Genomic DNA, 23,231 nt, shown 5'->3' with positions numbered 1-23,231 from the left:
ATGTCAGAACATCTCTCTCTGCTTTCTCTGCAGTGTATGAGTCCAACTTACCTACCGATGCGCTGCGCGGCCGGGATGTGTGGCCGAGTGCTGAGCGGGTCGGAGAGCTGCGCTCCATCCTGTTCCCATTTCCAGCAGTGCGCTCTCTGCATCCAGCAGCCTCGGTGTGGCTGGTGCAGCTTCCGGGGAGAGAACGGCAAAGGGCGCTGTCTGGAGGGCGGGCGGAGTGGCCCTCGCCATGGTGAGCCCCTGGGGTTTGGCTGGCACATTCTGAGGGGGGTATTGGGGGGGTGCTGAGCAGTGGGAAGCAGTGGGAAGCAGAACCAATTTGGTCTAGTGCAGTGTTTCTCAACCTTGGTAGCTTGAAGATGGGTGGACTTCAACTCCCAGAATCCCCCAGCCAGCAGCGCTGGCTGGGGGATTCTGGGAGTTGAAGTCCACCCATCTTCAAGCTACCAAGGTTGAGAAACACTGGTCTAGTGGGTATGGCTAGAAACTAGGCTAGAAACCGGGAGATTGAGTTCTAGTCCCACCTTAGTCAGGAAAGCTGGCTTTGGGTCAAACACCAGTACCAACTTGGGCACAAAAAAGCCAGCAGGTGATGGTGAGTTCTAGTACCGCTTTAAGCACAATAGCCTGTTGGGTGACTGGACCAATCACCAGGTGCTGGTGAATTCTAGTACTGCTTTAAGGACAGTAGCCAGCTGGGTGACTGGCCAATCAGCAGCTGATGATTGGCCCAGTCACCCAGCTACCAGGAGCCCTGGTAGCGCAGCAGACTAAAGCACTGTTAAGTAACACCAGCTGTCTGCAATTACTGTAAGTTCGAATCTCACCAGGCTCAAGGTTGACTTCCATCCTTTCTAAGGTAGGTAAAATGAGGACCCAGATTGTGGGGGCAATAAGCTGACTTTGTCTAAAATATACAAAAGTATGAAGGCTATTGCTTAACGCATTGTAAGCTGCCCTGCGTCTCCGGAGAAGGGCGGCATATAAATCAAATTAAAAAAAAAAAAATCTAGTACTGCTTTAAGGACCAACGTCAGCTAGGTGACTTTGGGCTAATCACCAGGAGATGGTGAGTTCTAGTCCTGTCTTAGTCAGGAAAGTTGGCTGCATGACTTTGGACCAGTCACCAGGAGACTGTGAGTTCTAGTCCCGCCTTAGGCATGAAAACCGACTGACTGGGTGACTTTGGGCCAGTCCCTCTCTCTCTCTCAGCCCAACCCACCTCACAAGGTTGTTGTTGTTGTGGGGGAAAATAAAAGAAGGAAGGTTTGTTAGCCATGGGAGAGCAAGAGAAAAAAAAAATACCTATATTTAAATAGCTGTATGTGGGGAAGCAGCTTCCAGTATCATGTTTCTGCCCATTGTTGCTTTGACATCTTTGTAAAGGGATAGCACATGGATGACAAATATGGAGGGCCTTTCTTGGTGGGCCTTTTGCAAGGGTAGGTGGGAGCTGCCTGCATGCTGGCTGAAGAATTCTGGGAATTGAAGTCCACCCAGCATAAAGCGGCTAAGATTGAGAAACTCTGTGCCAAAGACAGGATCCCCTTCACTAATATATCCCCGCAGCTCGGATTTCTCCCTCTCTCCTTTCCTCTCTGTTCTTCAGGACTGGTGGAATTGTGCGGCCTGAAAGCAGACTGGGCATTCATGTCATGCCCACCCGAAAACGAATGCCTCAACGGGCACCACGACTGCAACGAGACACAGAATTGCAGCGACCTGCCCCAGAGCTACAAATGCACCTGCAAAAATGGCTACACTCTGGACAAGTCAGTATGAAGGGCGATGTCCCAGCTGGATTTCTCGCTTGCGTCTGTCTCTCTTGGAGGCTTCTAACAGCGGGGAGTGGGGTGGGGGGGAAGAATCCCAATTCCGCAGCCTGAACAAAATTACACTTGCTCAAGATCCTTTCCTTACCCGCACACACCTGCATTCAGCCGATTTTGGGGTTGATGTCCTCACCTGTTGCTGCTTTTGAATCCTTGGCCTTCGCTAGATTGTGTAAAGGAGTGTGAAGGGTGTGTGTATGTGTTGCAGAACTCAAGAGCATAAGCAAAGCGCTGTCCTTGAACCAGGGGTGGGCTGCTGGGGGTTCGCAGGGGTTCGGGAGAACCTCTAGGTAAGATTCTGTGCAGTTCGGAGAACCCCCAAATCCCACTCCTGGCTGGTCCCGCCCACTCTGCCCCTCCCAGGAGTTCCCACGCAGCCTGTTTTGGATGCAGGTAAGTGCAGGGCCAATGCGGAGGCTCGGGGAAGGCGAAAAACGGGCCTACTGGAAGTTCAGGAAGGCCCGTTTCCGGCCTTCAGAGGGCCTCCGGAGCCTGGGGCGGCTGTTTTTGCCCTCCCTGAGGCTTGAGAAAAGCCCTTGGAGCCTGGGGAGGGCAAAAATGTCCTTCCTGATGTGGTGCAGGAGGCCGACTAGGCCACGCCCACCATGACCACGCCCACCCAGCAACCAGGCAGAGAACCCCTTGCTAAAATTTTTGAAGCTCACCCCTGCGGCTTGAACCATTAAAGTCTGGTTACTCACAAGTGTTTGTGTGTGTGTGTGTGTGTGTGTGTGTGTGTGTGTGTGTGTGCGCGCGTGCGCACAGGCAGTGTTCGATGGCAGGAATGTCCCATGTATTTTGTAGTCGTCAAGATTGAGAAACGCTGCACTAACACTACAGGTAGTCCTCGACGTACGACCACAATTGAGCCAAAATTTCCAACACCAAGCGAGACATTTGCTAAGTGAGTGTTGCCCCATTTTACGACCTTTTCCTCCCACGGTTGTTAAGCGAATCCCTGGCGTTGTTCAAAGTTAGCAACTTTCATGGTCGTAAAGTGTGAAAAACGGTCCTAGGTGCCGTCGGAACTTTGAACAGTCACTAAACCAACCGCTGTAAGTTAAGGGCGACCTACGTTCTCTCCTACCAGTTGCCAAGCAACTTAATTTTGCGGCGTCCGACGGTCGTCCGTGTGAAAAACAGTCGTAGGTTCAGCTTTTTTTTCAGCACCGTTGTGACTTCGAAACGAAGTGTCATAAGTCGAGGACTACCTGTATAAGTTGGAACTCAAATCTCTGGGTTCATTTAAGGTCCTAAGGCATACGGGACCCTGATCACAAGAACGTTTGGGGATAATAGGGTGAAGGAGAATTGGCGTCATCCGGCCTGCTCTTTCTGTGCAAAGTTACACACGTGTGCCAAAGACTCATGTCAGCGTCCCAGCACTGACATATAAATAAAGGGAGGAGAAACCTGAACTTTTGCCTGCTAAATCCCTTTGAAGATTCTGTCTCCTCGGAGATGGGAGAGGGGGGAGACATTCCTGTGATCTGATGAAGAAGGAATCAGGAGAGTGACTTGGAAGATACCCAATGAGAAGCAGAGAATTGGGGATCGGAAAGGGAGGGATTGGAGGGCAAAGGTCAGTACTGACCGCGAAAGAGCCAGGATCAGATTGCTGTGCTCGAATAAAGAGAAAATTTCCTTAAAGATCGGCAGTTTGGAAGTTCATTTATTTTGAGATAGCATCGAAACCTGACAACTCACTTGTGATTCTGCCTGTTTCCCCACCCCCTCTCTCCTTCCTCCCCCTTTGCAGCATTACAGGACTGTGCAAACCGGTGTGCGAGCAAGGCTGTGTGAACGGGACCTGTGTGGAACCCAATGCGTGCCAGTGCCATTTTGGCTACGTGGGTCAGAACTGCTCGGTGGAATGCCAGTGCAACAAACACAGCAATTGCCGAGGCGTGGGGGCCCAAGACCAGTGCCTGCAGTGCTTCAACAACACCATGGTGAGGAGGGCTGCAAAGTGGAGGGACAAACGGGAGCATTTTGGGCTGGATTTTCCAACCACTCCCAGCTCTGTGTTCTCAGCCCCTTTTTTCCTTCTGAGGCTGCAGTGGAAGGTAGGAAGGGGGTGGATTGCCAGGAGGGCGGTGGGAGCATTCCGTAGGAGTAGCAATAGCACTTAAGACAGGGGTGAAATGTAAAATGTGTTACTACCGGTTCTGTGGGTGTGGCTTGGTGGGGGAAGGGTAATGTGACTGGGTGGGCATGGCTGGGATCGTCAGAGGCTTTTCAAAGCATTTTTTTTCTGCAACCCCTTGGCCGAAGAGGTGGTAAAAAAATGCTTTGAAAAGCCTCTGCCGATCAGGCAACTCAGCTGGGATCGTCAGAGACTTTTCAAAGCATTTTTTTTTTAACCACCTCTTGGGCAGAAAAAAAATGCTTTGAAAAGCCTTTGACGATCCCAGCTGAGCCGTGCAATCATCAGAGGCTTTTTTTTTTTACTTTTAAAAGCATTTTTTTCATTGGAAGAGGTTGTAGAAAAAATGCTTTGAAAAGTAAAAAAAAAAAAGCCTCTGATGATCGTGCGGCTCAGCTGGGCATGGTGGGGGGGGGAGCACAGGGATTTTTTTTACCGGTTCTCCGAACTACCTGCCGCCATTGCTACCGGATCAGGCGATCCGGTCCGAACCAGGAGCATTTCACCCCTGCACTTAAAACTTATCGACCGCTTTACAGTGCTTTACAGCCCCTCTCTAAGCGGTTTACAGAGTCAGCACATTGTCCCCAACAATTTGGGTCCTCATTTGACCCACCTCGGAAGGATGGAAAGCTGAGTCAACCTTAAGCCTGGTGAGATTCGAACTGCCAAACTTCAGGCAGCCGGCAGTCAGCAGAAGTAGCCTGCCGGATTGTACTTTTAACCACTGTGCCACAGACTGAGTAAGAGGCAACTCAGTCTGGATATGTGTGTGTGTGTGTGTGAGAGAGAAAGAGAGCGAAGACAGCTCCTCCCTAATAGAGTACAAGTAGTCCTCGGCTTACGCCCACAGTTGAGCCCAAAATTTATGTCGCTAAAAGAGACAGTTACATGAATTTTGAATCCATTTCACAAGTATTCTTGCCACAGTGAATCACTGTAATTGTTAAGTAAGGCATCTCCTGAGCTCCCGTTTTTGCTGGCAGAGCCGCCGCGGGCCGGTCCTTCGCTGTTTCCTTGGCAGCCCCGCGGGCCAGATCTTAGCATCCCCGTGGGCCTTGAGTTTGACATCCCCTGGGATAAAGCAATAAAGAACTCAGCTTGGAAAAGTCACCACATGTCATTCTCGGTTTTGGGCCTGATTTATGTCTTGCCAGTCTGAGGATTCTACTATCCGCATCTACAGTATACTTTGGGGAACTATTGAGGAGGGGCTGTCCTCACCCTCTTTCTCTCACACATAATCTCTGAGCTGAGTTGCCTCTTCTTCCTCTGGAATGCTCCCCCCTTCCCTTCCTGGGAATCCCTCTGCATGCTACCTTGTTCCATCACAGAGTCCCCGAATTCACCCCTTGTGCTGCCTCGTCTGCTCCTCCCCTTAAGGGACAACACTGTGAAAAATGTCAGCCGCTCTTCGTCGGGTCGGCCCTGAATGGCGGCTCCTGCCGTCCCTGCCACGTTTTCTGCCGAGGGAACAGCAACATGTGCATCACGCGGGAAGAATACAAGCAAGCTCAGCAGGATCCGCTCCGCTTCCCCCTGGAGCCTGCCTTGGTGAGTGACAAGAACCCCTCCCCCGATATTTATTTATTTATTTTATTTATTATTGAATTTCTATACCGCCCTACTCCCGAAGGACTCAGGGCGGTGCACAGCCATGAAATAAAACACATAAATATACAAAATTTAAAATCGAATAAAATGGATTAAATAAATTTGGCTGAATTAATACCCATAATTTAAAAATACCCATATTTTAAAATCCATTAAAATTTAGAATTTACACTTAAAAGGGAGAAGATTTAGGCGAGGTCTAATTAGGAGGTCGTATATAGCAGTCCTCGTGTCAGAGTTCCAAGTAATGCACCCATAGAAAGCAGAACTCTCTGTTCTATGGGCCAGTACGCTCCCATAGAGAGGGGCTCCTCCAGGTGCTGTCGGCCAAACAATGTCGACTGGCGGCCCCCAGGGGGAGAGCCTTCTCTGTGGGGGCACCTACGATCTGAAACGAGCTCCCCCCGGAGATACGGAGGATCCCGGATCTGCGCACCTTCCGTCGCGCGCTTAAGACTTTTTTATTTCATCAAGCTGGCCTGGCTTAAATCTTCTCCCCTTTTTACATGTAAATTTTAATTTGTTTTTAAATTATGGGGTATTTTAAATTCAGCCAAATTATTTAATTCGTTTTTACTCTATTTTAAATTTTTGTATTTATGTGTTTTATCGTGTGGCTGTTCACCGCCCTGAGTCCTTCGGGAGTAGGGCGGTATAGAAATTTAAATAAATAAATAAATAAACTCTGAGGCAGGCAAGTTCCTCAAAAAACCGTTTATTGGATATATCATTTTGGCCCAACTGGTGAAAGCCGACTCTGAAAGTTCCCACAGCTTTTACCTCATTAAAAGTAAATGTTTCCCTTTTCCCCCAAGTCAGTGGTCACGCTGTCCAATCAAGGTGCTGGCTGGTTGCTTGGTTACTTCGCTCCTCCTCTGGCCAGCCACCTGTGAGAATGTCCTTGGTTCCCACAGGATTTTTTTTTTTGTTTTGGCTACTAAACCCCATCTAGCTATTTCCTCCCTCCCTGTCCCTCCATCTGCTTCATGGCAACCCTGAAGCTTCCATATCAGTCTGGATATGTGTGTGTGTGAGAGAGAGAAAGAGAGAGAAGACAGCTCCTCCGTAATGGAGTAGAAGTAGTCCTCATCTTACGACCACAGTTGAGCCCAAAATCTATGTCGCTAAAAGAGACAGTTAAGTGAATTTTGAACCCATTTCACCACTGTTCTTGCCACAGTGAATCACTGTAATTGTTAAGGCATCTCCCAAGCTCCGTTTTTGCTGGCAGAGGTGCCGTGGACTGGTCCTTTTGCTGTTTCCAAGGCAGCCCCACGGGCTGGATCTAAGTATCCCCTGGACCGGATCCAGCCCACGGACCTTGAGTTTGACACCCGTGCTCTATAGTTTCATGTTGGCTGAGATGAGCTCTCCCCTTTGATCATGGCTCTGTAGCTCCTACCTCCCCGTGAATGCGGAGAGGAGGGAGAGAACTGGGTGGGGCTGTCTTTTTCTTTTCCTAGATCCCCACGTGGGTGGCCGAAGGGCCTGCCGAGGATGCGGCGGTGTGTGTGAACTGTCAGAACAACAGCTTTGGAGACAAGTGCGAGAGTTGCCTACACGGCTACTTCCTGCTGGAGGGCAAATGTACCAAGTAAGACCTCTCCGGGAGCCCTGGGTATTTTTTTATAATGCATCTTATCCAGCACCCCTTCCTCCTCCTATTATCCTCACAGCAACAAGCCTTGGAGGTAGGTTGGCCTAACATGAGAGCGACTGGCTCAAAGTCAACCAACTGGCTTTCACGTCGAAGGTAGGACTAGAACTCCGCAAATCAACCAGATGCCTTTCATGCCTAAAGCGGGAGTAGAACCCAGCATCTCCTGGTGATTGGCCCAAATTCACTGGGCTTTCATGGCTAAAGTGGGACTTGAACTCAGAATCTCCTGCTTTCTAGCCGGGTGTCTTAGCCACTAGACCAGGGGGTCAGCAACCTGCGGCTCTGAAGCCGCATGAGGCTCTTTCACCCCTCTGCTGCGGCTCCCAGTCACTCAAAATAGGCGTCACAACCGCCAATGTACAACACCCGCCGGCACACGATTTATTGAGCTTTTCTCCGGTAAGCCAACCATGGATAAATCCAAGAAAAGAAAAGTTTCAGAAGAAAACAGAATGTTTAATTCAACTACATATGCTAATTTTGTGGCTGCTGAAGAAATAGTCAGGCACGGGAAGGGTTTTGTGGCTCCCGGTGTTTTCTTTTCTGTGGGAAAGGGGTCCAAATGGCTCTTTGAGTGTTTAAGGTTGCAGACCCCTGCGCTAGACCAAACTGGCTCTCTGGCTATGGCGTTTGTCCAGGTGAGCTGAGGCCAATGGGACAGTTCTCGAGCTGACCCCCGTCTGCAGGTTTCTGCCTGCACAGATACAACTTGTTCATTTAAATGTGGTTCAGAATCATAAAGGGATTTAAATCATAAAGTGATTTAGGATCTGTCTCCGGCATTAACAGCCGTCGACCCTCCCCGTGGTCATGTGACTGTAATTCAGACATTAGGCTCCTATTTAACGACAGTTACGATGTATTGCCGTTACCTGATCATCATTTGTGAACTTCCCAGCCAGCTTTCGACAAGCAAAGTCAGTTGGGGAAAGCCAGATTCGCTTAGCGACTGTATGGTTTACTTAATCATCATTTAACGACTTCCTAATCCTTTGCGGAGTGGAGTCTGGGCAACTGAATGGAGCTGAGTGTTTATTGGCCGGATGCCCTTCCTATTGCCAATGTGGAGTTTTGTCCAGCAGATATATATATACACATTGTGCCCATAGAGAAAATAACTGCCTCTACCTAGGATTGAACTCACAGCCTCCTTCTGATTCCTTCTCCTTCGTTCTGATTGTGAGATGAGAGCTCCACCTCTAGGCCACCACACCACTCCCCTATGATTCACTTAATGACCGTAGCATAAATAGTTGTGAAATCTGGGCTCGCTCGTGGGATGACTCGCTCAGCGATCAAAATTCCAGTTCCAATTGTGGTTGTAAGTCGAGGGCTACCGATCTTTCCGATGTAATGAGAGGTCCCAATGTGGTGGGCGGGGCATTCGGAGCAATCCGTTAACCTCCCCTTCCTCTCCCAGGTGCCAATGTAACGGCCACGCTGATTATTGCCACGAACTGGATGGGACCGGGTGCCCGTGCCAAAACAACACAGAGACCGGAGGCTGCCAGAACAGCGCCCAAGCTGACAAAAAGGACTGCTACAAACAACAGGTAAAGGGGTGGGGGGGTGGGGGCTGTTCTGGGCTCAGGCAAGGAAGGGGGATCTTGATAGGGAAGGAAAGCCCCAAAGAAAAGGGCCTGCTCTGGAATCAGGAGAAAGGGAAGTTAGCAGCACAAAATCAAGGACCATTTCTCTGGACGTTGTACTCTGGACGTCGTACAACGGAACTCCATTTTTGCTGGCATGGGGTTGCAGGAGGCTGTCACAGCCGAAAACGGAGCTCAGGAGCCCGTTTTCATTGGCAGAGCGTTCGGACCCCCAGAGGTACCTCTGACACGAGTGACATTGATCTGGCCACGCCCATCCTGGCCATGCCCACTGCGCCCCCCCCCCCCCGAGGTCAAACACAACCCTGATGCGGCCCTCAATGAAATCGAGTTTGACACCCGTCTCCTACACCATCCCCTTCTGGGATAAATGGAAGCCGAACAAAACATTCACTGTCCAACAAATATTTATCGACTTAGTTCTATTTATTTTATTGATGGAGCTAGTAACAGGCAATCCCGAAGGCCCGCCATCACAAATAACCTGGAGCACGTTACATTTCTTCAAAGATGATGAAATTTTGGAAAGGAATCATACTGACATTTGATGTCCGTTTTTGTGGTTGGAGTAACAATCAGAACCACTGGGTCCTGCAGTCGTTGCAAGCGCAGAAAACGCGCATTGTGGGCCTCCCATCAGCTTTCCAGACCCCGTTGCACTGATCAAAGAAGCAAAATAAATTCAAGGTCCACTAATAAGTATTACTGGGGAGTGGGAAATGACACATACCGGTTAACCGGCATCTCTTAAAACCAGGAGTCTCCAAACTTGGCAACTTTACGACTTGTGGACTTCAACTCCCAGAATTCCTCAGCCAACTGGGGAATTCTGGGAGTTGAAGTCCACAAGTCGTAAAGTTGCCAAGTTTGGAGACTCCTTGTTTTCAAATATGGCTCACAAATTGAGTAGGAAGAAGAGTTCAAAATAGTTGGAATCGCTACCTATAAATCTGCCTGCCGGTCTTTTTCTTTTCTCTCCCTTCCACAGTGTGCCAAATGCCGGGAATTCTTCCACGGGAATCCGGTGGGCGGTCACCAGTGCTACCGGCTGATCATCGTCGATCAGGAGAGCTGCTTCGATCCGACGTCCCAACTCAACTGCTTTCACGAGCCGAATATCAAGAACTTGCTCTTTGGACGTTCGGTTTTTTTCGGCGTCCAGCCCAAATTTACCAATGTGGACATCCGGATCACCATCGATGTGACCTTTGGTGGAGTGGACGTCTACATCTCTACCTCCTACGAAACATTTGTGGTAGACGTTGACCGGGCAACAGGCATCCACCTGGTGAGGATTGTCCCCTCGGGAGAAGAAACGCCGATGCGCAGTAACGGGAGCCAGTCCTCCCCGCTGGTACGAGAGGCGCAGGCTCACGGTTTGATTACTTACATCACCGTGAGGGAGCAGCAGGGGGTGCTAATCGTGCGGGGCGTCCGTGATCGCGTGGTCATCACTTACCCGCACGAGATCCACGCCCTGAAATCCAGCCGTTTTTACGTCATCTTGCTGGGCATCGGGGGCAGCAGCCCCAACGTCACCGAGTCTCAGGGCCTGCTCTTTTTCCGCCAAGACCAGGCGCACATCGACCTCTTTGTCTTCTTCTCCGTCTTCTTCTCCTGTTTCTTCCTCTTCCTCTCCGTCTGCGTCTTGCTTTGGAAAGTCAAGCAGTTCCTGGACTTGAGGCACGAGCAACGGCGTCACTTGCAGGAAATGACCAAGATGGCCAGCCGGCCTTTTGCCAAAGTGACCATTTATTTTGAGCCGGATAATTTGGGGGCACCGGCCGAGTTGGTTTTCCTCCCTGCTCGCCCCCACAAACTCCCATCCCTGGCAGCGGCCCAGCCCCTCCCCAGTCGCTTGAAACCCTATCATGAGGTCCCCTATCCCGTGGCCCACTTCCGCCGCTCGGAGCCCTTCCTGTCTCATCTCATGGGCTACTCATACTCCAGTTTCCGAGTGGGGCCAATCACTTTGGAGCCTACAGACGATGGCATGGCCGGTGTGGCTACCGTCCTCTTCCAGCTACCGGGTGGGCTGCAGGCCCCCAACCGTGCTTGCCTTGGCTCTGCTCTCGTCACCCTGCGCCATAATCTCCAGGACTACTGCAGCAGCAGCCACGGCATGAGCAGCTCTCGCAAGGGCCTGCTCAGCCACGAGAACCTCACAAGCATGTCCCTATGAGTTAGTGGAGAACTCCGCCCTGCTGGAGCCAAGATGGGCTTTAGCAATCTTCATCTGCCTGGTGGAGGGGCTGAGAAGGGCAGAACCTTCAGGAGAGCAGGCTCTCTGGCTCGTACGGCGTCGCTACAGACATTCCTGCCAGCTGGAGGTGTGTCCATCAAATGGAAAAAACCAGAGATGCTCTCCGGGGCTTGTGTGCCTGCTCTGCTGCCCTCCTGCTTGGGAGGGTCCTGGGGCCAACTCAGTATGAATGGATGGTATAGGCCGCAGGAGTCTCGAACGCTGGCGGCTTTAGGACTTGTGGACTGGCTGGCTGAGGAATTCTGGGAGTTGAAGTCCACAAGTCGTAAAGCCGCCAACGTTTGAGACCCCTGGTATAGGGGAAGCATGCAACGTGGCCCTCAGCCTAGCTCTTAATGTCTGCGTTTCCCCAACACGCTTAACCAAATCCTAGTGTCCACGTTGGTGCAACATGCTCAGCTTGGTTAGTATTCATTGGTAGCTTCTTCTGTGTCTTCATACGTGTGAACCCCACCCCCTTTTGTTCAGCTGATGTTTCCATACAGGGTGGAAACCCAGAGAACGAATCAGTTCCACAGTTTCCACCGAGCAGCCTGTGATCGAGCCCCGGGCCAGGCTTGTCCAAAAGTGAGTGTAGAGATGGAGGAAGGATGGCGTTTCAGATTGATTGTTCACGGTTTTGCTTTTCAAGCGCTGTGTAGAGAATCTACTAGATCTCAAATCGCTTGCTTTCTACTCCGGTGTTGCTGCAGATCAATCGGCCATCCCACCCCGCGGACACCACAAATCCCGAAACATTTTTTAAGTAGTTGGCTGGCAATACTTCTCTTTGGATCAGAAGTTCGAAAAGGAGTAAACTTGGTGTGGAATGAATCATGTCAATCTGGAGTATGGAGGAGCAGGAACAATCTCCTGAAGAAATCAGAGAAAAGCACAGTTGGGCAATTCCTCCGCCCAGCGTGCGGTTTTGTTAACATTAATGAGCTTTTGCGTTGATAAGACATCTCCCTTGCAAATGGGAAGAAGCAGCAGAAGATGTCCCTTTGATGCCTGGGAGATAATCATGCTTGGGGTTTTGCGCAGCCTCTTGATCTTGAAGGGCTGGTTTGTTGCAACGCCGGGCGAGCTGTCGCGTGGTGATTAAAGTTGTTAATCCCATGCTGGATGTGAGCGAATAAAACGGAAAGCCGGACACAAAAGCACATTCATTCCAAGCAGCTAAACTGGTCGGAATTAGGGAGCTGTGCTGTTTTTCGTATCGAGGTGCCATTATCGATGCCGCTGCGGGGGTGGTGGTGGTTTCCAGGTGTGGCGCCGAAAATTTGGTGATGAGAGGGGGCAGGAAGATGGGGGGAGGGTTGCTTTCACTTCAGGGTTATTGCCTCCTGATGCATTCCCTGGGTGGATGCTGCTGTCTCTTGTTTTAAGCGTTTTTTGTTCTTTGTTCAGTCCGATGTTGTCATTCCTTCCCGACAGGTAAGTTTCTCTTCACTGGTTAATTGTGAAAGAAGGCTTCGTGGATTCCAAGATGGCTTAACAGGGATTTTTCATCTCGCGCGCCATCTGGCACATGGCACAGGGGCAGCAACAGCAGGCAGCCAGCCAGTCTCTGCACACATCCCCCTTGGAAAGAAAGGGGAAAAAAATAATATCAGTGTTTCTCAATCTTGGGAACTTTCAAATGGGTGGACTTCAATTCCCAGAATTCTGGGAATTAAAGTCCACCCATCTGAAAGTTCTGAAGGTTGAAGGACACCACTATGAATTACCCAGGGTAACATCTTCTATTTAACTTACGCTCTAGGGTAGCTGCGCCTTCCCAATTCCAACCATCTCCGATTCAAAATAAACGACAAAAAAAACAACAACCAACCCATCTCCATTTTCTGGCTTCAACTTTTCATTTTTAAAAGATCCAGCAAGCTGTCTCCACGGTGAAACGGGAGATCTTGCTTGCCCGCCTTCCTTCCTTCCTTCCTTCCTTCCTTCCTTCCTTCCTTCCTTCCTTCCTTCCCTCCCTCCCCCACTCCAGGAAAAATGATTTTCAATCAGCAGGAAAAATCAACTGCCACCCGATGCCAAGTGAATCGGATTACACTTTTAAAAAGCTAATTAAAATCTCCTCTCCCATTCTTGCGGGATTGCAATTTCCTCCCCCTTTCTTCTCAAGCCTTGCCATCCCGCCCAGCTCAACAATCTTCCTCGGGATAAAATTGCAAGGCAGGGGAAGCCTGAGAAAATACCTCGATACGGAGTTGCTCTCGTAAGGCTGTTCGGGCGGCCACCATTGCTCCCGGAAGAAGTGGCAGGCAGCAGCATTCACCGAGGCCCGTGGCCACTTGGCAAGCCAGGACGCACGGAGCAAAGGTACCGCAGATGCCTGGGGAAGCAGGAGGGAAGCCGATGAATTTGACAAGCCGCGCTCATCCCCACACATTATTTTAGCGTCAGCCTTCAGCAGTGATGGATTTCAAAAATTTTTACTACCTGTTCTGTGGGTATGGCTTGGGCATGGCAGGGGAAGGATACTGTAAAATCTTCATTCCCTCCCTACTCCAGGGGAAGGATACTATACAATCCCCATTTCCTCCCAATCAGCTGGGCCTCGGGAGGCAGAGAAGAGATGGGGGCAGGGCCAGTCAGAGGTGGTATTTACTGGTTCTCCAAAGTACTCAAAATTTCCGCTACCGGTTCTCCAGAACTGGTCAGAATCTGCTGAAACCCACTTCTGGCCTTCGGACCAGCAACGTAAAGTCGCACGATGCTCCTCTTGATAGAGATCTTGCGTCCCGGATAATTAAATGAGTAGCGAAACAAGGACACCACTGGGGAAAGTGATAAAATACCGGCAGTCCTCAACTTACAACCATTCGTTTAGTGGCCAAAGTTTACAACAGTGCCTTATGACTGCTTTTCAACACAGCCGTTGCCACGTGATCAAAATCTGGACACATGGCAACGGGCATGTATTTATAACAGTAGCACTGTCCTGGGATCACCCTTTTGTCATCTTCCCAGCTGGCATCCGACAAGCAAAGTCAATGGGGGAGGGAGCCAGATTTGCTTAACGACCGAATGATTCGCGAATCAATTTCAGTGATTCGCTTAACAACGGTTGCAAAACGAGACATGGCTCACTTGACAACAGCCTCGTTTAGAAACTAAAGCCAGATTTGCTTAACGACCAAACAATTCGCTTCACAACTGCAGCGCTTCGCTTAACGACGGGGGCAAAATGGTCGCAAAATGAGGCTTGACTCAACAAACGGCCTCGTTTAGCCACAGAAACCTGGGGCTCCATTGTGGTCGCAAGTCGAGGACTACCCGTAGCAGCATCTCTCCGGTGAGGATGGCTGGCCCATGGTGCTACTTGGCAGACTCTCCAATGATAAGATTCATCTTAATCTCCCAGGCCTCAAAGTGGGTGCCAGGCCAAAGGGAAGGGTGGTCTTAAGTCTATCGGAAGAAAGCTTGATATGGGGTGGGGGGGAGAAGACCTGGGGAGCCTGTCCCTCCCAGGTTTGTTTTTTTTTTTTTTTAATTTGACTTATATGCCGCCCTTCTCCGAAGACTCAGAGCGGCTTACAATGTGCTCAGCAATAGCCTTCATCCTTTTGTATATTTTATACAAAGTCAGCTTATTGCCCCCACAAACTGGGTCCTCATTTCACCTACCTTAGAAAGGATGGAAGGCTGAGTCAACCTTGAGCCTTGGCGAGATTCGAACCCTGCAGTAATTGCAGGCAGCTGGTCTTAATAACCAGCTTAATAACAGGGTGCCTTAAACACCTGTACTATCAAGGCTCTTTGCAGGTTGAGTCCTCAGGAGATACTCACAAATCTGTTTGTCCACGCAGCAGTCCGTCAAGTCGGATTTCCAATCCCGGTACGGGGCCCGACAGGACGGAGGGTTGCAGGCGGATGGCTGGGTGGTGCATGGTTGGGTGGTGCAAGGCTGGGAGGGCACCGCGGGAAAAGACCGGAAAGCCATAGCACTGATGTTCTTCTGGTGATGCTCAAGAGAATTGAAGGGTAGCTCCTAAATTGCTTGTGGCTGCTACTTGTCGTTGGGCGTCTTCGCAATCAGGACTTCCAGACGGCAGCACTTCTCTGAACCCCCAACAACTTGGAGACGCCAGCAAGCAAATTAACGGAGGTGGTGGGTGGAGCGCCTGGAGTTTAGGGGAGAAGGAGCTGCAAGGAACTTCCCAGCTGTTGCCGATGTTCTCGCAGCCGGGATTAAAAAGCTGCTGGAAAATGTAGGCACGGCACTGGGTGTGAAAACCACCACCGTCGGGAACACCCTCTGCTCAATTTAGTCCGTGAATCTCACTGGCTGATTATTTTTTTTCTTTGGGAAAGGGGTGTGTTGCAGCTCCAAAGTCCTGCTTTTCCTCCTCCAAAAAAACACACAACAATGGGGGCTGCAATTATCGAATGACTAGGATGAAATCCGGTGCCTGTAGTCCTTGATTTATGACCACAATTGCCGACCAGAATTTCCGCTGTTTAAACAGGGCAGTTAAAATAAATCATCGCCAATTTTTATGATCTTTTCAACCACGGGCCGTTCAGCAAATTGCCGCCAATTGTTTAATTAAATCACACGGGCATTAACAGAATCCGGCTTGGTCGGCGGAAGATAGGTGGGAAGGTCACAAGTGGCGATCACTTGATCCCGGGATTCTGAAACAGTTGTGGATGAACACACACGTTGGTTGCCAAGGACCTGAATTTTGAACACGTGATCATGGGGATGCTGTGATGGTCGTAAGTGCGAGGACTGCTTTAGAGGCTGTCACTATTTCAACAATGTAACTTCCGTCAATAAATGGTTGTAAGTCCAGATACTCAGGTCATGGCGGTCCCCGTGTCCTTTCCCAGGGTGGGAAAATTACGGCTGACAATGCAAATGGAGGCTGGAGCGTGTAACTGAGTTTATTTATTTGAGTTTTATTTATTAATATTGAGTTTATTTACCTAAAACTTTGATATAGCCTCTATCTTGCAACCAACTCTGGGCAGCTCCCAATCCAAAGTAAAAACATCATAAAACCCACAAAAGTATAAAACTAAACGCATTAAAAATATTGGAACCACGAAAACGTGGAGACACAGTGGATTTGTCTGAAATGGTATAGGGCCGTGATGGCGAACCTATGGCACGCGTGTCACAGGTGGCACGCGGAGCCATATCTGTGGGCACGCGAGCTCAGCTCCACCACATTGATTTTTGGGCCTTCTGGGCCCACCAGTTGGCAAACAGGCTATTTCCAGCCTCCGAGGATCTCCGGGGTGTGTGTGTGTGGAGATGGCCATTTTCGCCCTCCCCAGGCTCCTAGAAAGGCTCTGGAGCCTGGGGAGAGTGAAAAATGGGTCTACCGGGCCTGTTATTCCGATTTCCAATATGTTGTACTTCGGAAATCAGCATCGCAAGAAGAACCGATGGAAGAAAATGTTGATAGCTTAGGTTGAACTGTGGGGTCCTTGGTGCTAGTTACCCAGCTAGGTGACGTCATGAGTGCTAGCGCTGATTCTTAGCACTGATTGGCCTTACCTGTTTAGGCAATGAGACATCTGCAAGAAACTATAACCAGGTTCAGAGAGCACCAGGGATCCCACCGTTCAACTTTGAGCTACTAATATTCACTTCTGTTGGTAATCATCCTTTCAGGAATCTAGAACCAGTAGGACGCTACGTTCGTATTTTTCAAGGCCTCTGCTCTGTCCCCTTGATTTTGCTTCCCTATTCTTGCAAACCTCTAATCATCCCAAAAACCATCATGGGACACAAGTTTTACAATTTTCTTGAACATCAAAATAACTCCAGAAACCGGAAAACGTTTGCAAGGATGGTATGAAAAGCGATCAGCGTCGTGATCCCTCTGAACTCTCTGGAAAGGAGACCCCTTGGCAGGTGATCCAATGAAGTGGATCCCATACCAGAAAGGAAGTGCACTTCCATACAAGGCTTGGAGATCACCACAGAGATGTTTCCGATCGGTAAGATAGCAGAACATGCTTCCTGAGTCAATATCTATTAGTCATCACCGTTTATCCCTGGGAGATCTAGTTAATCTTTCCATATTTACATCTCTTTCAAAACAATACTTTGACCAACCACAATTGAGTAAAGCTGGCTGGTACAGTACTAGACAGAGGATTATGAAGATCTGCTACTCGTTGGGGCAGACTCTACATCAGTGTTTCTCAACTTGGCAGCTTTTAAGCTGGATGGACTTCAACTCCCAGAATTCCCCAAGCTGGCTGGGGAATTCTGGGAATTGAAGTCCACCCAACTTAAAGCTGCCGAAGTTGAGAAACAATACAATAAGAAAGCAACTGCTGGATTTCTGGACAGATGTGTTGTTTCCTCCACCAAATGCAGCCAGTCCTTGATTTAAGGGTTGCAGCGATCCACTTAACAACTGTGGCAAGGAAGGTCTTAAAACGGGGCAAAATTCATTTAGAAGCTGTCTCACTTGGCAACGGAAATGTTGGGATCAATTCTGAGCCCAACATTTCCGTTGCCAAGTGAGACAGCTGCTAAGTGAATTTTGCCCCGTTTTAAGACCTTCCTTGCCACAGTTGTTAAGTGGATCGCTGCAACCCTTAAATTAGAAACACGGTTGTTAAGCGAATCTGACTTCCCCATTGACTGTGCTTGTCAGAATGTCGCAAAAGGGGATCATGTGACACGCAACCCAGGACTTCAACCATCATAAATACAATCCAGTTGTATTTTGATCGTCGTGCGATCATGGGCATGCTGCCACCGTCATAAGTGTGAATAACTGTCATAAGTCGCTTTTTTCAAGACTGTTGTAACTTTGAACTGTTGTAAGTGGAGAACCACCTACAGAGTTTGTTGCCTGCAGTTAAAAACAAAATACCCCAAAGTGAGCTTTTATTCTCCTGTCTACTAGATGCTGGTGTGTGTGTAAGTGTTGAGTGTGTGGGTTGGAGTAACATTAAAAGTCTCCTCCATCCTGCTTAGGCAGAGTGCAGCCCAAGGACGCCGGTGTCTTATTTTGCATGATTTACTTATTAAAATTAGGATGCTGACACAGTGCCATGCCACCAAATTAAAATGGAACAGCCCACACCTAAATTCTCGTTTCATTAATTATTTTCAGCACACGAGAACCAGTCTTGCAATTAAGCTGGTCCAAAGGAGGGTAGCTCAGAGGAAGCGGCTCGGTGGCCATATCCGGATGTCAATTTAGATCATGCTGTCCTTGGCTTGCCAGGGTCAGCGGAAGGAGCCCGTTCCCATCCTTTTCTCACTGACCACGAAATGACTTGCCTGCAGGTTGTGACTTCTCAGCCAGCTTATTCCATTCCAACGTGGAATGGAATAACAGGGATAGAAGGGACCTTAGAGGTCTTCTAGTCCAACCTTTGCTTGAGCAGTTGATCTAACATCATTCGGGACAAATCGTTATCAGATCTCTTCTTGAAAACCTCCAGTGATGGAGCATCCACGGCTTAGGGAGTCAAGCTGTTCCATTGATTACCGTATTTTTTGGAAAATAAGACGCACCGGAGTATAAGACGCAGCTTAGTTTTTGGGGAGGAAAATAGGAAAAAAAAAAAAAAATCTGCCTACCAGATATTCATCTGGCTAAGGTCTTTAGACTCGTCAGCTTCAGCACATTCGTTTGCTGGCTTTTTATTCCCTGCTTGGGGATAAATAGCTTCTAAGGCACAGCTGAGAGGGAGCAGCAATGAGAAAAGCAGGCAAAGCACGGGGAGATCGCTTCACTCGGCTAGCGCCTAGTTAGGGCTGAAAAAAAGCTTCTAAAGAACAGCTGAGAGTCAGAGCAAAGCATGGAGATTGCTTCCCTCGCTAGCACAGCGGAGGGAGCAGGCAAAGCTGGGATGATCGCTTGCTAGTGTCTCGTTAGCACCTCGTTAGGACTGAAAAAAAACTTCAAAAAAACCCTACATTCGGAGTATAAGACACACCCAAATTTTCAGCCTCTTTTAGGGGAGGGGAAAGGTGCGTCTTATACTCCGAAAAGTATGGTAATTGTTCACACTATCAGGAAATGTCTCCTTAATTCTAGATTTAATCTCTCATTCAATGAGAGATTAAATAAATCATTCGGCCAAAGAGGTTGTAGAAAAAATGCTTTTAAAAATAAAAAAAAAAGAAACGCCTCTGATGATCACACGGCTCAGCTGGGCATGGGGTGGGGCAGGGATTTTTGCTACCGGTTCTCTGAACCACCCGCCGTCATCACCATCAGGCGATCCAGTCCGAACCGGGAGCATTTCACCCCTGGGCAACCCCCCCCCGCATTGTGGAGACAGCGTTATAACTCCCACAGCTTGAAAGATCAAAGATTTAGCTCTTGGAATTAGGATCTCTAATGTGACTGTGGAGATTCTCAATCATCCAGTTCCATGGTTGTCCCAAAATGTGCTTTTTGCAAGCGGCAACTGGACTTCGCTTGTGTGTCCTTAAAGACGTTTCGCTTCTCATCCAAGGAGCTTCTTCGGTTCCAAGTGAAACTGACTCTCTGAAGCCTCTCAGAACCGAAGAAGCTTCCTGGATGAGTAGTGAAACTTCTTCAAGGACAAAGGAAGTCCGGTTGCCCCTTGAAAAAAAAAAGGCACCTTTGGGTCTCTAGTGGGCTTTATTAATTGATAGCTGAACTGCGCGAACAGAGAGATTCAAACCATTTGACAGCCAAGAGATGCGTGGATGTAAAACAGATTGTATAACAAATAATTACATGTGCTTGTGTGGCAGGAAACATCAGCCAGCTGTAGCTTTATCCTCAGGCTGTAGCCTACACAACGTGCTTAACAGGTCAGTGAAATGACAGCAACTGTATTTACACAACTCGCTCGGTATTGTCTCTGGTTCGTTTGTGGCTTAGCAAATTTCAGATAGCCAATTTGTTTACTTGTCAAAAGGGAACCAAGGGAGACCGTGGTCTGCACACCTGGATTTGCAAGATGTATGTCATACCCGTGTATAAAACCTATACACCCACACACGTTGATTAAAAAGCTGACCAATTTACTCTTAGCTTTAAAAAAAAATGCAGGAATGCTGTTAATAACCAAACTATGCTAGTGCATATTCTGTATACTGAGCAATAAAATGAATTCAAACAGGGAGGTTAAAGCCATTGTTTTAAATTAGGGCCTATAAACTTTGGGTTTTTTTTTTTAAATCAAGAAATGTATTAGATATAAATTGATCCCATTTCTGTATTGATCTTTGAAACATGGAACTGTTTACTGTTCAAATGGGCTCCTTTTCATCCAGAATACAGATAGTCCTCAAGTTACGACCACAATGTCTGTTCCTATGGGGAATAGAATAGAATAGAATTCTTTACTGGCCAAGTATGATTGGACACACAAGGAATTTGTCTTAGTGCATACTCTCTTGGTATACATAAAAGAAAAAAATACGTTCATCAATGAAATGTTTGTTAAGTGAGTTTAGTCCCATTTTATGACCTTCCTTTCCACAGTTATTAAGTGAATCACTGCAGTTGTTAAGTGGGTAACACGGTTGTTAAGTGAATCTGGCTTTCCCCCGTTGACTTCGTTTGTCAGAAGGTCGCAAAAGGATATCATGTGACCCTGGAACACTGCAACCGTCATAAGTGTGAGTCAGCTGTCAAGCATACAGATGTAAACCACGTGATCATGGGCATGCTGCAAAGGTCATAACTGTGAAAAACAGTCATAAGTCAGTTTTTTCAGGGCCGTTGTAACTTCGAATGGTCACTAAACCAACTGTTGTAAGTCAAGGACTATCCTGTAGTAGTTTTCCTTAGTTGGCTGTGACTTCTATTTTCTAAAAGAGAGCTTCCTGCTGCAGATCCATGACACAGAGCATAATCCTAAAAGATTCACCCAAATTGGGTAGCATATAAATGTAACAGTATTATCTCTTTTACTCATTAAACATGAAACTCAGTCAACTGAACATTTAAAAATGTATCACAAATATCATTGACTGGTGCTAATGGTTGATACGGGTTGCTTCCAGTGTCCTAGATATCGACCAAGTATCTTCTTAAGATGTATGATGTTCCAAGTAGCGCAGTTTTTTGCAGTTCTGCTGGCGTTATTGCAGGAAGCTGCAATTTGTTGATATATTTTATAAAATTCTTGGACGTGGTACCAAGTGCCCCGATGACAATGGGCATCACTGTTACAGGTTTCATCCATAATCGCGTAGTTTCAGTGGCCAGGTCGCGATATTTTATGATTTTTTTCCAGTTCTTTTTCTTCAACTCTGGCATCTCCTGGTACAGCAATGTCAATAAATTGTACGTTTCTGTTTTCAACAACTGTGATATCTGGCGTGTTGTGTTCCAAATGACAATCCATCTGTATTCGAAAGTCCCACAAGATCTTCCACCTTCTCATTTTCTATAACTTTTTCCATTTTATGTTCCCCTGACTTTTTGGATACAGGTAAGTCATATTTTTTAATTAATGACCAGTGGATTAATTTAGCAATTCGGGTCGTGTCTAGCTTTGTAATCAGTTTGTGTGATTTTGTTGCACTCGCATATTAAACGTGAAACAGTTTCGACTTTGTTGTTGCAAAGTCGGCAGTTTGGATTGTCGGTGGATTTTTGTATCTTCACTTTCATGGCATTAGTTTGTAGTGCTTGTTCTTGAGCAGCGAGTATTAAACCTTCAGTTTCTTTCTTGATGGTTCCTCTCTTAAGCCATGCCCATATCAAGTTGTTACCACACTTTCCTTCAATGTTTTTCAAGTGTTGTTGTTGTTGTTATTACAGTTCATTGCGTGGTCAGCCAGATGTTTAGTCTGGATTTGGCGTTTTTATCTACCTCGTGAGTCCTTCGCAAGGACTTGGGATAGGCAGACGCTGTTAAAGGTACCGTTGCAGGAGGTAAGCTGTCCCAAGTAGCGGATACAAGTTCAAAGATGTGCAAAGGACTAGCTACCTGTAAAAACACTTCTTCCGATATCTGACTTCTTCAAAAGGTGAGGAAGGATGGTTGAAAGGCAGAATTTAAGATTTAGTATCTTAATAACTGCTACAGTGGCTGACTGACTAGAAGCTGAATGTGCTCTCACTGAAAGTGATGAAGCTGCATCCCTTAGAAACACCGAGATACGGTCTACACAAACATGACTTAGTGCAAGGGTCTCCAAACTTGGCAACTTTTAAGACTTGTGGGCTTCAATTCCCAGAATTCGTCATGGCTGTCTGAGGAATTCTGGGTGATTGAAGTCCACAAGTCTTAAAAGTTGCAAGTCTGGAGATACCCCTCACCCCACCCCGTTCTACAAGCTAAGCAGGCCAGGATGAAATAGGGGGAAGATTACTAGAATCATAGGGCAGGAAGGGACCTCGGAGGTCTTCTAGTCCAACCCCCTGCCCAAGGTGTAGGAGTCCTTATATCATCCCAAGTGATTGTGCAATCTTTTCTTGAAGACCTCCAGTGATGGCGCACCCACAACAGTTAACTGTTCTCATTCTCAGAAAATTCCTCCGTTATTTCCAGGTCCCTCAGATAAGCTTCCACCCATTTTGCTTCTTGTCCCGACCTCTGGGGTCATGGAAAATAAACTTCCTAAGCTTCTCTCTCTCTCTCTCTCTGCCAACATTAGGACTGGCATAGACGACCAAGCAGCCTCTGGGGAAGGATGGCCCAAAACACATGGGCATCACAGCCTGCCCTACAACTCCGCAGGATCAGCATAACTGAGGATGATGCTCATTTTAATAAGGCCACCAATGGGTATCAAAGCCAGGGATTCTCTCTGCTGATTTAAAGAACAACAACATATGACATGCAGAAATAAATGGAGGCCAAGCTGCCCCAAAATTAGTGTCACCCATTTGCCTGGAATGCTTTGCTTGATTAAACTCTAGTTGTGGTGCACTCTACACAAATTAGGAAACCTATTTGGACTAACAGCACAGAGCAATCCGGAAATTACTCAGAGGTGCAGAACCACCAGTTGTAAACTTCTTTGTCCTGGGATACAAAACAGATTTTGAACTCGTGGCTACAAAAGGTCTGTCATCACAACCATCCAAAATACTGTGGATAGACAGCCAGTTTGGCCTAGTGGTTAAGGCACCAAGGTAAAAAGCAGGAGACGGTGAGTTCAAGTCCCGTCCTTAGCCACGAAAGCCAGCTG

General features: G+C 48.0%; 2 protein-coding genes across 2 annotated transcripts in view; one reads left to right on the top strand and one right to left on the bottom strand.

Moving 5' to 3' along the window:
- MEGF8 (multiple EGF like domains 8) overlaps window positions 1-11,053 on the top strand; it is a 59,657-nt gene extending 48,604 nt beyond the window's left edge. Inside the window, exons 37-43 of the mRNA XM_070949952.1 lie at window positions 34-241; window positions 1,619-1,781; window positions 3,601-3,793; window positions 5,371-5,541; window positions 7,065-7,195; window positions 8,682-8,814; window positions 9,860-11,053. Of these exons, the coding sequence (XP_070806053.1) occupies window positions 34-241; window positions 1,619-1,781; window positions 3,601-3,793; window positions 5,371-5,541; window positions 7,065-7,195; window positions 8,682-8,814; window positions 9,860-11,053 (2,193 nt within the window). The remainder of the gene's footprint in view (window positions 1-33; window positions 242-1,618; window positions 1,782-3,600; window positions 3,794-5,370; window positions 5,542-7,064; window positions 7,196-8,681; window positions 8,815-9,859) is intronic.
- Window positions 11,054-12,607: 1,554 nt separating this feature from the next.
- LOC139321282 (cornifelin homolog A-like) lies at window positions 12,608-15,065 on the bottom strand. Its single transcript, XM_070949951.1, has 3 exons — window positions 14,912-15,065; window positions 13,318-13,454; window positions 12,608-12,697 (listed from the first exon to the last, which is right to left on the bottom strand). The coding sequence occupies exons 1-3, from the start codon at window positions 15,063-15,065 to the stop codon at window positions 12,608-12,610; spliced, it is 381 nt and encodes a 126-aa protein (XP_070806052.1).
- Between the last annotated feature and the right edge of the window lie 8,166 nt (window positions 15,066-23,231).

The sequence above is a fragment of the Pituophis catenifer genome, unplaced genomic scaffold (assembly GCF_029215685.1).
Source record: "Pituophis catenifer annectens isolate HBS135680 unplaced genomic scaffold, rPitCat1.0.hap2 SCAF_9, whole genome shotgun sequence".
Classification (NCBI taxonomy): Eukaryota; Metazoa; Chordata; class Lepidosauria; order Squamata; family Colubridae; genus Pituophis; species Pituophis catenifer.
The sequence above is the reverse complement of the archived record's forward strand: the minus strand, read 5'-3'. Positions and strand labels throughout refer to the sequence as shown.